We start from the raw sequence: 14,406 nt of genomic DNA, 5'->3' as shown, positions 1-14,406 counted from the left end.
TTGTTCACTGGCTTGAACTTGCGTCGCTTAAACGTGTTTTGGTTTGTGTGCTATTGTAACAGGTACATAAAGTGTACTGTTAAATGCAGGGCTGTGTTGAAAAAATCGATTCACCAATTCTGAATCGATTTTCATTTTAATTTCAAAAGATCGATCCGTAACTCAGAGGATCGATTTTTTTTTTTTTTTTCACAAAATCACAGTTATAATAGGCCTACATTTTCCCCGTGAACTTTAACTTAAATTCACGCATGCGCGCGAGGTGGAAGGACATTAAAACAACGAATATGGCGGTCAGTGACGTTAAGCAAGCGGTTGCTTTGAAAACTCCTGAAACGCTCAAAGCTCCGATCTGGCACCATTTCGGGTTCAGAACAAGAAATACAGAGAACGAGCTTGACAAAAGCAAAGCAATTTGCAAAGCCTGCCAAATGGAGGTGAAGTATTGTGGAAATACTACTAATCTCAGGAACCACATGATGCGACATCATCAAGACATCATATTATCCAAGCCTGCCACCGGACCGCAACAGATGACGCTGAAAAAAACTCTACAACTGCCAACTAATTCTGCTCGCTCTGTCAAAATAACTGAGGCGATTGCGGGCTTCATTTGTAAAGATATGCGCCCGTATTCTGTTGTTGAGAACGTGGGATTCAGGCGGCTAATGAAGGTAATGGAACCAAATTATGTCATTGTGTCTCGCAAACGTCTGTCTGAAGAAGTGATCCCCAACATGTACCAGACAGTAAAAGATGGTGTAATGTGTAAGCTTAAGACCGCAGAGAGGGTGGGCATTACGAGTGACACATGGACATCTGTAGCTACGGAATGTTACATGAGTGTGACAGTACACTACATAGACGAGCTCTGGAACCTCGTGTCTTACGTGCTGCAGACAACAGAAGTTGAAACGAACCATCGCTCTGTCTGTTTAGCTGAAATGTTAACCAAAGCTATGGAGGAGTGGGGGCTGATGAGTAAAGACCCAGCCATAGTCACTGACAACGCGGCGAATATGGTCCGTGCGGTTGAGATTACGGGGCTAACCCACGTCGGCTGCTTCGCGCACATAATCAACCTGGCCTCGCAAGCCGGTCTCAAACTGCCGAATGTTGCACGACTTCTTGGGAGAGTAAGGCACATCGCAAAGTTCTTTCATCGCAGTACAACTGCCACCCGTATCCTCAAAGAAAAGCAGAAGCTACTGCAGCTGAATGCACACAAGCTCAAAATTGATGTGGTGACTCGTTGGAACAGTGCACTAGAAATGCTTGAGCGCTTTTTAGAGCAGCAACCCGCGATCTCTGCCGCTCTGCTCTCACCTGATGTGCGGAGAAATGAAAAGGATCTTTGCAGTCTGAAGGAAGAGGACATAACAGATGCAGAAGATGTGGTTAGAGCTCTAAAGCCAATGAAGACAGCCACTCAAGTAATGTCAGAAGAAAAGTGCCCAACTCTCTCAGTGATAGCACCTCTGCATGCTCAGCTGCTGAAAGAGATGACCAGTCTCCCAGAAGACTCCAGAGTTGTTAAGGACATGAAGGATGAGATCAAGAAAAACTTAAGCACAAGGTAGGCCTGTGTGTGTGTGTGTGTGTGTGTGTGTGTGTGTGTGTGTGTGTGTGTGAGTGTCTGAGTGAGTGTGTCTGTTTGTGTGTGTGAGAGTGTGAGTGATATGAGACTATTTTACTGTGTATAAATATATATATATATATAAGGACACTTCATTATAGAAAGACATTGTCCTCCTCAGGGGGATAAATTGATCAAAATGTGTGAAATTTTAATTCCAGGTATGTAAACCAGAAGGACATGCTGTACATAGCTTCAGCTATTGATCCACGTTTCAAAGCTCTGCCATTCCTGAATGAGGAGGAGCGAGACAAGACCTTCTCCAGACTCCAGACTGAAGCAGTGTGTGGGATGGAGGAAGATCCATGTAATGTAAGTAATCATTTTAAAAAGAAACTCAGTGGAAAAAGTCCACTCTCTCTTTCACTCACACACACACAAATTCTCTTTCTCTTTTTACACAGCAAGATGATGCTGCTGATGAAGTTGATGGAGTGGAGGAAGAGGTGGAACCCCAACCTCCGGCACCCAAGCAATTCAAGCAATCCAGTGCTTTGGAGTCTCTCCTTGGGGAAGCCTACAGACCACAACAGGAAGTAGGACCACAGAAAACTAAAGCGGCAGAGGCAGAAGACGAGATCAAAAGGTACAGGGAAAGGAGACCTGCAGGACTGCAGGACAATCCTCTCATCTGGTGGCGGGAGAATGAAAAGGAGTATCCTCTTTTGGCTTGCATGGCAAAGCGATATCTCTGTGTCCCAGGAACCAGTGTCACATCTGAGAGGGTTTTTTCAACTGCAGGTGACATCATTACTGCCAAAAGAAGTTGCCTTACACCTGGGCATGTCAATGAGCTACTGTTCCTGCAGAAGAATCTTTCTATTCCTGATCCTGAGTGATGGTAGTTCATACTCTGGGTTAAGACAAGTTTAATTTCCAGTTTTATTTTTATTTGCACTTTAATAGGCAAGGCCTTTTCCAGTTTTTATTTATTTTTGTATCTACTATTTTAGTTTTAAATGACCAGTTTACACAAATACACTTTAAAGGCAATTTAATGTCTTATACCTGGAGTACTTGAAGGTTTTACACACTACTGTGACACACTTGTGTTTTCTAAAGGTTTTTTAAGTTCAAATTTTATTTACATTCTGTGTAATGTTGTCTGTTTACTGTGAAGCCAAGCCAGTAACAAACAATCTGTTTACATTTGCACAGGCTTAGAACAAAAGTGTTCTTAAATGTTGAAATGTTAAAATAAAAAATAAAGGTGCATCTGAACTGTAGGAACTTTTTGGAAAATTCTTAATGTCATTTTAATAATACTTCAGGTTACGTCTAAATAATCAGTCTACTGCTGCTGATATACCTCTACGCCTTCTGTCGTCTACACCAGTACAAGTTTGTGAAAGCAGTTGTATCAACACTCTGGAAGGGGATTGTTCTTTACAAAGATCAGTACTCCATTAATTTGCAGTTGAATGTCTATAATAATAGTATCAATATGTTGCATAACTACAGTCCTGTAATTCAGGTAACAGCTGGAAAAAAAAAGTGCTTTTTTCAAAAACGCTTATCTAAATCTCGAAGATCGGATCGAATCGAATAATGATAATCGATTCAAGATATTGAGAATCGGAATCGAATCGATTCTTGAAATTTGAATCGAAACCCAGCACTAGTTAAATGTATGTATAGTTTTAGAATTCTCACAAAATTGTTCGTTTACATGTACCTGATATGACTGCCTAAGTGAAGTGAGTACCTTTCTCTTTAATTAATGTGATGTCATGACTCAATATAATTTCCCGTTCTGTCCCCTCCTCTTCCTCTTTGCATTGGTGATGCAGTGAGAGGTGAGGTTATTTTGGGCTCCTGATAATCATCTTTAATCCTAATTTTAATTGTTGCTTTTATGTCTATATTTTCACTCTAATTCATGTGTATAATATTATTTTACCTATTTGTGTGTTTATTTTTGTAATTTCATCCCGATTAATTGATATTTTTGCATCTGGGCCTAAATGTTAAATGAGAGCACATGTGACAAGTGTACATCACATTTGTTTTATAGCATTAACGAGGGCGACTTTCACTAAGAGGCTGATTTACATTTGTTTGTATATCAGGAATTAAAGATTTGTGAGCTGCCGAATGCTGTCCTGTTCTTCTCATACGCAACCCGAAAACACAACGCAGACGACAGACCAGTTACACTATATTGTTTTGACTTGTCCCGGGGTATTCACTGCTAGATTTAGAGTTGTTTGTCCAGTGTGTGTAAAACCATCATTGTTTTTAGTGTCTATAAACAGTGCTTCACTTATTTTAGAGTATTATTTATTGCTAAAGTTTAGAATAATTTATTTGCGGTGTACTGTTTCGGTTGCCCACGTTACTAGCATTGTGCTAAGTAGCATTAAGGCGTGTCCTACTTTTTCAAGTGTACGGCTCGTTAGCATCATGTATATATTTGATGTGAATGCTGATGCGGAAGCGGCAGCAGAAGTGGTAGCCCACGTGTCAAGCCCTCCTCATGTCAAGACCAGCGAGTCTACCTGTGCGAGTCCGCCGAGTAAAGACACCAACAAGGCGCCACTCACCATAGCACTTAAGAATCTTTTAAAATTTTTCTCTTTTCTTATTTTCCTTGTACATACTAACATGTCTACTTCATGAATAACACCTTCAAGCACATCCCTGTTATCTGTTACAGACCGTTTACACGATATAGATGCAAGACAAAATGCAACCCACACAACCTACGGCCACTTTGCACTTCAGCACCTGCTCCGCTCAGTGGGAATTTGGAACTGCCAGTCAGCTGGAAACAAAGCTTATTTCATTCCAGCCTTTGCCACACAGTCCACCCTCAGCATCCTGGCACTGACAGAAACATGGATATGTCCAGAGGATACAGCAACACCTGCTGCTCTCTCCAACAACTTCTCCTTCTCTCACACCCCTCGACACACAGGTAGGGGTGGGGGAACAGGTTTGCTCATTCATAACAACTGGACTTTTTCAAAACACTCGTCTCTATGTAACAATACTACTTTTGAATTCCATGCTATTACTACAATCCAACCCACAAAAATACATCTTGTCATTTATCGCCCTCCAGGTCAGCTGGCATTAGGATGTCCTGCTCTCCTCATTCCCGGAGGATGTTAAGCCACTTGTGGTTCTTGGTGATTTCAACATACACCAACACAAGCCCCAGGCCACTGAACTGAATGCTCTTCTGGCCTCATTTGACTTGAAAAGTCTAAGCACCACAGCAACTCACAGATCGGGCAACCAGATGGACCTCGTTTTTACACGTAACTGTACCAACTCAAATATTCTTGTTACTCCTTTACATGTCTCTGATCACTACTTTTTCAATTCAACATGACTCTCCAATCTACATTAAAAAGACTCCACCTTTGGTTTCTTTTCGCCGTAATCTCTGTTCTCTTTCACCCGCTCGTCTTTTCACTGCTGTCTCTACCTCTCTTCCCACACAAAATGTATTGTCCACCCTTGAAGTAAACACTGCCAAAGACATACTAAGCTCTACTTTAACAACCTGTCTAGACAATATCTGTCTTCTCCTCTCAAGGCCAGCACATACTACACCACCCAGCCCCTGGCTCTCTGACGTGCTTCGTGAACATCGGACTGACCTCAGGGCAGCTGAGAGGAGATGGTGGAAATCTAAAGATCCAGCAGAGCTAGGTAAGTATCAGTCTCTGCTTGCAACTTTTTCAGATAATGTTAAATCTGCAAAAACTTCCTACTACCAGAACAAGATCAACAGCATCACAGACACTTGCAGCTTGTTTAGAACATTCAACACACTTCTCTGTCCTCCCCCCACCACCAGAAGGTTACAACCATCTGCAATACATTCTCAGCACCTCACCCTGTCAAACACCCATCTCCTTTATGCAACTCATATGTCTCTGTTCTCTAATCTGACTGACGCCGAGGTCTCTAATATCCTCCTCTACAACCACCCCACCACCTGTTCTCTTGGCCCCATTCCTTCTCACCTTTGCCAGGTCATCTCTCCATCCATCTTACCTGCACTCACTCACATAATTAACACATCTCTACTTACAAGCACCTTTCCCACTACATTTAAGCAAGCTCTGTTAACCCTGCTGTTGAAGAAACGTGCACTTAACCCACTCAAATAGAACACTACAGACCAGTCTCTCTCATCCCATTCATGGCAAAACACTTGAAAGGGCAGTTTTCAATCAAATCACAGAACAAGCTGCTGGATGACAATCAGTCAGTCTTCAAAAGTGGACACTCCACCGAGACTGCCCTGCTGTCTGTCGCTGAGACAGGCGAAAGCTGAATCCAGATCATCCATCCTGATTCTACTGGACCTTTCTGCAGCCTTCGACACAGTCAACCATCAGATCTTACTCTCCACCCTCTCTTCGCTGGGTATCACAGGAACTGTGCTTGACTGGTTTAATTCCTATCTCTCAGGTAAGTCCTTCAAGTTAGCCTGGAGATGTGAGGTGTCCAAGTCACATCAGCTACTTACTAGGGTACCTCAGGGCTCACTTCTCTATATATACAACATCACTGGAACCCATCATTCAGGCACATGCTTTCTCTTACAACTACTATGCTGATAACATGCAACTCTACTTGTCTTTCCAGCCCAACGACACCACAGTGACTGCTCGAATCTCTGCCTGCCTGGCAGACATCTCGGCCTGGATGAAGGAACACCACCTGCAACTTAACCCAGCCAAGACCGAACTCCTTGTCTTTCCAGACAACCCTGCTGTTGAACACAACATCACCATGCAGCTGGGTGCAAATATATTAACGCCTTCCGAAACGGTCAAAAATCTAGGGGAAACCATCAATAACCATCAAAATTTCACAGACCACATCTCACAGACCACAAGGTCATGTAGATTTGCACTCTACAATATCAGAAAGATAAGACCCTTCCTCTCTGAACATGCCACACAAGTTCTTGTTCAGTCACTTGTAATGACTAGACTGGACTACTGTAATGCTCTCATTGCAGGCCTCCCTGCATGTGCAATTAGACCCCTGCAAATGATCCAGAATGCACTCGCCAAAGGAGCATGTCTGGTCTTTAATCAGACAAAGAGAGTGCATGTTCCACCACTCCTTGTCTCGGTTCAATTGCTGCCGATTGATGCACGTATCAAGTTCAAAGCTCTGATTCTGGCATACAAAACTGTTACTGGGTCTGCTCCAGCATACGTACCTAAAATAATTTCTGCAGAGCTACGCACCCACTAGAAGGTCGGCTAAGGAACAGGCACCAAAACACTTTCCAGGACTTTCGCTTCATTATACCATGTTGGTGGAATTACCTTCCCAACTCCATCCGTGAAAATAACTCACTTTTTGTCTTCAAAAAACAGCTAAAACACTTCTTTTCCATGAGCACTTAACCAGTCACTAACAAAATGTCTGTTGCACTGTAATCTGTTTTGAATGCTATCCTGATGATAGTGAAACTTTGTTATATGGCTATAACACTTTCAATGGAAAGGAGGAGGGGAGAACTGGCTTGTAATTAAAAACTCAACCAAAAGAGACACACACACACAGGTGTTAGGCAGCTGCCCACAACACTCTCTCTGTCACACTGCCATCTCCAGTTGCCTTTATCCCTCTTGGACTCAGCGATTAAGGCTCTGGGTTACTGACCGAAAGGTCGTGGGTTCAAGCCCCAGCACTGCCAAGATACCACTGTTGGGCCCTTGAGCAAGGCCCTTGACCCAATCTGCTCCTGGGGCGCTGTTTCATGGCTAACCCTGCGCTCTGACCCCAGCTTAGTTGGGATATGCGAAAACAACTGCATTTCATTGGCTTTGTACCTGTACTCTGCACAATGACAACAAAGTTGAATCTTAATCTTAAAATGATTGGCTTATGTGTTCCTCTTTGTTAGTCGCTTTGGATAAAAGTGTCTGCCAAATGAATAAATGTACAAAATTTAAATGTAAGATTAAGTACTTTCTACATAGAATAAGTTAAAGCATGGTCTTGAAAATTGTAAGTAAATTCTACATTCAAACATGTAAAAATGTATGCTAAATATTATTTATGATTGTTTGTTATTTTTACAAGTAGAAAACCTGGTCATATTTATTTGCTAATTTGAGTTCATTTCACTTGTAAATAAAAGAAGGACATTTTACTTCACTTTTCGAAGCTGGTGTTTCAAGCATGCACTATGCTTGAATAATTAATGAGCTTGCATGGTTTCACTGTTTGCAAATAAGGAAGAAGGAAAGCCATGACCGCAATATTGCCATGGTCATGTTCTTACAGCGAGAACATGAACCATCCAAAAATGCTGCCTCAGTGTGTTCACTGCCCAGACACATGAGTCAGCGCCCGTGGCCATCTGATGCGGAGAGGTAACGACCACATCCAGGAATAACACAAGGATGGAAGGGCATCTTGAAAAAGATGCGTCTTTAAAAAGACTTTCAATGTCCAAGTGTTGTACTCTTTTAGAGAAATATACTCTTTTAGTTGTCTGTACTCTTTTAGGTGGCTTTCGAAGTGCTCAGGTGTGTAGTCTGTACTGGGTTGCAGACAAGAGAAAAGCTGCTGATTTGCTCTGTATCTCCAACAGCATTATGCTCTTGTAGAGGTGAGTGGAACAGCAGTGGATTTATTCAGCTCAGAGAAAACACAACCACTCGGCTCCGAAGAAGAAATCTGTCTAAACAGACGCACGCTTCCCTCCTTTTATACCCATATACATTCTGTTTGCCAATTCTCATTGGCCTTTTCTCAAAGATAGAGAAGTGACTTAAGGGGAGTTCAAAACATGACATGCTCTAAAATTATACTAAGTTTATCTGAGTACCATGTGTATAATATTTGTTAGTAAAAGTTACTGAATTAACTAAAATTTTTAAATTAAGTTCACTCACTCACTATAATCAATATAATTTCATAATGTTAAGTAGATTTTACTTAGTTTTATACAATTAATATTTACTTTGAAAAACTCTGTACAAAATCTTGTGAAATAAAAATTAAGTATATCTAACTATTTGTTTTTTTCAGTGCACCCATTATGGCAAAATATAGTCAATTCAATTGAGACACACCTTCTGCAGATCATTTGCTTGAAACAAAGTTCAACAATCATCTACCCACCCTCATGTCGTTTAAAACTCACATGCTTTTACGAATGTACAAGCGGTAGATAATGTGGTCCAATTCTGTGTAAACCGGCAACATTTTCTGTGTTACTCTAAGTGTACAGATTCCATATGACTGTCAATAACAGTGCAAAAGAATGAGTTTTGCACAGTCAGTTGCATGTTTTATGTCTCACATGAACACATTTCTCAAGTTGTTTTGGGTGTATTGCCTAAATAAAGAATATGGCATGCATCCATCCATCCATTTTCTACAGCCACTTATCCTACATACAGTAGGGTTGCGGGTCGTGCTGGAGCCTATCACAGTCTCGGGCCTTATGGCATGCAGTTGCACTAAACAAAAATAAATCATAGATCTAGGTGCATGATAACTCTGGCTGTATGATAGGGATTCGGTAATTCTGGGAAGAGGGAATGCTAAAAGTATGATGCTCATCTGCACACGTTATCTCTCTCTCTCTCTCTCTCTCTAGCTATTTCTGGAGATCTCTCTCTCTCTCTGTGTGTGTGTGTGCAACATTTTGATTGAATATACATTTGCCTGTAGCCGTCAGTCAAAAAATCTGTTTGTCTTACATGCAGTGTAATCTAATTTGTGGGACAATGTCACTCACTTATAATCAAGAGTTTGAGAGGCTCGACCCTGGTGGCTCCTGTGCAATTTTATAACGACCCCAGAGATGAAAAACTAGGGACAAGGTTAAATCGAATCCCCAGAGACACTAGCCCAAATAACACCTGGCTTACAAACTCAAAGCATCTATCTCAGACCAACAAACTGAATGTTAGTACACGTACAGTAAAGATTTTCTGTCACCTCCTAATAGTGTTGCTAACACCAATTTCAGTTTTTTTTTCCCTAGGTTCTCTTGGGGCGATAAGCATGGACAAATCCATTGGGACAAAATCTGTACACTTGCTCTCTTCTGTTTCCACACATAATGGCACATTGAACTAGTGTAGTCTATCCTGTAAATCACACTCAGCCAGGGATGTAGATTCCAGGGCGGATGGGGGGAGGTACCCCCCCACCCCCCAATATTCAGAACAAGCAAGTACAACCCCACCCCCCTTACAGATGAGCAGGTATTGATGCAGTAATTATCCTGTAGCCACCAGTGACTGCAAGTCACATTAATGCATTGAAAAAAGAAAGCTCTGTGTTTACATAACCATTACAATATGGGAAGTTGAATCCAAACCAACACTGCAGTATTAATGACAGCATCCATGCAGTAGTAACACATAAGACACAGCATAAGAAACGCAATCTATACATAATAACTTTGTTGAGATAGCACATCTACCTTAATAATTAAGCAAACAGAACATGAATGTTTTGATATAACTTCTCAATTTAAATCCTTGGTGTCAAATGCCAGTCACATCTTCCCAAAATAATTGAACGTTTTCAATCTTGCACCTTATTTACATTAGGTTTCCCTGGCCAATTGGATGTCGATTCCTGTTGATCAAACGATGCGAACGGATGGTTACCTTCAGATGCAGGTACGAAGGCGCTTGTGCGCTTTTCACTTTTGCGTTGCATCAAATCATCCTCGACAAAAAAAATTAAACGCTTCAGAACTTCAAAGCGAATATAATGAAACCCGAAAACGCGCATATTGCGCGTCGCTTACCTGATGTGGCTTACTAAGTGGATGTTTAATCGTCCCTCGTATCAAACAAGGGCTCTGTGAGGAAGATGTTCCGTGGTGGTCTTATGTCTTCTTATGTTTCGAGGGAGTCTGAAATGCTATTCATCAGCGGCGTCCTCGAGAGATCCTCATAGTCCTACCAGTGGAAGCACAGCAGAGATTGTGGAAAGCGTACAAGCCTTTTGTCTTTTTCCTCTATTTTCTTTTCTTACTCTCTCATATACACACACTCACACATGCATTAATACGCACGACACAAACGCCCCAGCGGGCTCTCCATGCGTAAACGGCATGAGGAGCATCCCTACTCCAATGCGCATTTCATCAGTCCTGTACGCGCTGCTACCGACCGCTTATTTCAGCATATTTGAACCAACGACGTATTGGCGCAAATCTTTGAACACATAATATTAAGATTCGGCCATTGGGATGGGGCATTTAACTCACACTGGCGACGGACGCTAGATACAGGTGGTTTTATTAATATCCGATGTCTTCTTCCAGAAGTGCGGAACGGGCGTTTCGTGGAATATTTCGAAATAAGAAGTGCATCTTGCGCTCGTATGGCGGCATCTTTTCTTCATATTGGGATTGGAGGCAGCTGCAAAGATTCCAGCGTTCGCGCGCTGCGGTTGTCATGGTGTCGAACAGACGGATGCTGCTGCGGCGCTCGAGTGCGGCGAACGATTCGTGACATCATAAATCTGTTAGAATCGCTACAAGTTTTCAGTCATTGGTGAACACATAAGTAACATGGGCTAATGGCTTTTCTCCTTATAATTTAGCCGTAAAACGTTTGCATAGAAATTACGAGAATTGTTGGCGTTACTTTTATTATTATTTATTAACTACCTACTGTAGCCTATTTAGTAATATTCCATTCATTCTAATGAGGCTGTTACAAGAATAGTGCACCAAAAAATGAAAATTCTTTCATAATTTACTCACTCTCTTGTCGTTCCAAAGCCATAGGCTACGTGTTTATTATTTTTATTTTTTTTTCAGGTTGTTTACCTTCAACAAATGCATGGAGAAAAAGGCACCCTCAAGAAAAATTTGCTTTTCTTCTTGTGGCAAAGCGTAACAAGATTTATTCATTTATTCTTTTTGTTAAAAATTAATGGAGCAATATAATTAGTGTGATAGGAAGTAAAAACAGAAAGTTGTTTTGACTAACCTTTTAAGCTCAGATTGGCCCGCAGGCCAATAATTATCTAAATATTAATTACAGTCTTAACCAACACAAAGTGCATCGTTTTAAAGACGCTATACTTTACAATGCATGTTGGCATTATGACCAAAACTGTACAAGTACTTTGAAATTTGCAGACAAATCAGAAGTGTTCTGATTAAATAATGTAGTAATACTTCTGCACTGCACATATTATTGTAATTGGTAAGAAAATGTATCTGATCAAATAATAATGTGTCATATGTCATTTGAAAGGTCTCAAAGAGTAGAATACAACCAGACTATCTTTTTACTCACAGACAAAAGGTAGCAAATAATAGCTAAGTAAGAGTTAGTCTTGACAGATGTTACATGTAAACAAGTGCTGCCTATAAGCCGCATTTTCATAGGAGGGGATTCCCATTAAAACAAGCCCACACTCAATGTAATCAGTTGCATAGATCATTAGATAATCCACAGAAAGCACAATGTGCACACAGCACACAATGTGCTATCTTGCTATAAACACATAAGCTTTCCTGGATCAGATGACTTCATTGGAAATTATGTAGTATGTTGTCCAGCATCATGGCACTCTAAACCAATCATATTAGGATTCAGATTGCTGCAACCAGAAGTTGAAGTCAGAAGACAGAGATGATTGTTCACTCTAATTACATATGGAGATGGTGCCAAGTACATGACAAAGATTCAATGATGGCTCAAATGACACAGAATGAAACTGAATGAGATCTTGTTACTCGTTTATGCTTTGGAGAGAGAGAGAGAGAGAGCATACCTTTAGTTGTTGTATTTATATGTGTAATAAAACTATTAACAGAATAATTATTGCTTTGTCGTATCAACACAAAATATTACTCAGTTACAGGTGACATGGTTGAGAACTAAACAAAAGCAGTTTTTCGGAGCTACCTTATTGACACAGTGAGATATATCATGTAAAATCAGAAAAATAAGATAAAAAGTTAAAGCTGAAAGTCTCATCATTTAAAAAATAACATAAAAAATGTGAAAATCTTTATTTAAAATAAAACCAAACAATTGAACCTTGTTTTTTGTCAAACTTTTTATTTAATCATCTTGAAAAAAACTTCAAAATAACAAATAAGTTTTTTGTCTGAAAAGAAAAGTGACAATTTTAGGGATTCTCATTAAATAAATAATACATTTGCAAAATTAATTAATTCATAAATTAATAAATAAATTATAAATAAAATAAAATAAATAAATAAATTTGCTAAATTTTAAAAGTTATTATTTATTAGATCAAGTTACCTCAATGTCAACCTTTAAAAGTTGTAGATGATGACCTCATGAATCAAGAAGCTTTTGTAGTGCATAGTGACAAACAGGTGTTTAGTGAAGTGTTGTGGTAGTTTCCTAGCTCCACCTTCTTATTAAACAATGAAATGATGCAAGGAAAGGAAAGAGGACGGAGAATTTGAAGCAAGATATATTTGTAAAATGTAATGCCCTTGCACACTCAAGCATCACTTCAGATTGAAGTGCAGCTTCTGTCTTTGTGTAGATGCATTACCTCGGAGCGCTTGCTGTTATGTTGTTGAAACTTGATCAATTAATATAGTCATGAAAAATTCTAATCATTAAGATGCACTGTTGAAGTATGTGACAATTATGGTTTATTCAAACTGCAAAGGTGAAACATGCATTGAAACTGTAGTGCCAGATTTATGGGCTATCAAAACAGACCCACAACCCATTTTTGAATTGCAACCCACCAGACAAGAACTCCTGTATGCAAAATTCATGTTCTTTATCTATTAGTATCACTAGTGCTAGGAAGAAAATAAACTAGAAAACAAAACATGTGATCAACACAAATAGTATTCTTACCAGTAATAACCTTTAAACATATTTTATGTTCACAGGTAATTTTGGTTTCATTAGGTAAAACATCTTGATACTGTATTATGGAAATGTATCCACAGTTGCTTGCTGCAATCAATAATTAATGAAGCGTATAAAATCATTCCACTATAAACTGTCACCTGCACTGCTTCTTACCACTGATCATGAGCTACATTAACAATGGACAAGCTCTCCATGCTCAGTTGACAAAGTGATTTTTAACTGCACTAGTCTGCTCTTTTAAATAATATATTAAATCTTGGTGTAATTTGTATGCATGCAAAGTGAGGGGCTAGAATGAGTGCACTGAGATTGGTTTATCACAATGGAATCTAATTACAGAGATGAAGAACAAAAAAAAAAAAGAAATGGAGGATTAACACTACCTCTAAATTATTAATAGATTATCAATACGTTTGGTGAGGCTATTTTCTCATAACACTGTGGTTGGAATCATTTTAGACAAATTGCTCTTCAACCATTTTCTGTTATTTTAAATTTGCACTAGAAACTTCCAATTGACATATTGGTTTATTCCCTGTTAGGACTGTAATAGTATGACTACCAAGACTATTTTCGGATTGTAATTTTAGTTGACTGATACCGAGAACAGTCTTATACCTTATGACTAACGATGCCATGTTCTGCCAATACACTACCAGCCAAAGTTTGGACACTTATTAATCCTTTACAATCCCTATTTTCCACATTTAAGAATAATAGTAAAGTAATCTAAACTATTAAACGAAACAAGTGAAAGCATGGTGATTATGCAGTAAACAAAAATGCAAATTGTTATGCATTAAAACTTAATCATTTAGATTATTATTATTTTTTTATAAAAATATACATTTAGTCAAAACTTTTGCCTGGTTTTGTGTCATTTGAAGAAAAAGAAAAAAAGACTATTGTTTTTCAACACATGAATCTTGT

General features: G+C 39.6%; 1 protein-coding gene and 1 long non-coding RNA gene across 2 annotated transcripts; both read left to right on the top strand.

Annotated features, from left to right (window-relative positions):
- The first annotated feature begins 271 nt into the window (after nucleotides 1–271).
- On the top strand, nucleotides 272–2,844 carry LOC127644341 (E3 SUMO-protein ligase ZBED1-like). The gene is made up of 3 exons (XM_052127479.1): nucleotides 272–1,576; nucleotides 1,798–1,948; nucleotides 2,041–2,844. The coding sequence occupies exons 1-3, from the start codon at nucleotides 288–290 to the stop codon at nucleotides 2,473–2,475; spliced, it is 1,875 nt and encodes a 624-aa protein (XP_051983439.1). The 5' UTR covers nucleotides 272–287; the 3' UTR covers nucleotides 2,476–2,844.
- A 1,503-nt stretch (nucleotides 2,845–4,347) lies between these two features.
- LOC127644421 (uncharacterized) lies at nucleotides 4,348–5,407 on the top strand. The gene is made up of 3 exons (XR_007970654.1): nucleotides 4,348–4,553; nucleotides 4,701–4,899; nucleotides 5,181–5,407. It is a non-coding gene; the product is annotated as an uncharacterized LOC127644421 (long non-coding RNA).
- Nucleotides 5,408–14,406: the final 8,999 nt, after the last annotated feature.

This window comes from Xyrauchen texanus, chromosome 5, assembly GCF_025860055.1.
Source record: "Xyrauchen texanus isolate HMW12.3.18 chromosome 5, RBS_HiC_50CHRs, whole genome shotgun sequence".
Taxonomy (NCBI): domain Eukaryota; kingdom Metazoa; phylum Chordata; class Actinopteri; order Cypriniformes; family Catostomidae; genus Xyrauchen; species Xyrauchen texanus.
Note: the sequence above shows the minus strand (reverse complement) of the source record. Positions and strands in the feature narration are given on the sequence as shown.

What these genes read in the sequence shown, in the direction of transcription:
- LOC127644341 (XM_052127479.1), top strand. Translation starts at nt 288, where the DNA reads ATGGCGGTCAGTGACGTTAAGCAAGCGGTTGCTTTGAAAACTCCTGAA. An exon ending in AAGAAAAACTTAAGCACAAG is followed by an intron (nt 1,577 to 1,797) that starts GTAGGCCTGTGT and finishes TTTTAATTCCAG; the next exon opens with GTATGTAAACCAGAAGGACA. An exon ending in TGGAGGAAGATCCATGTAAT is followed by an intron (nt 1,949 to 2,040) that starts GTAAGTAATCAT and finishes CTTTTTACACAG; the next exon opens with CAAGATGATGCTGCTGATGA.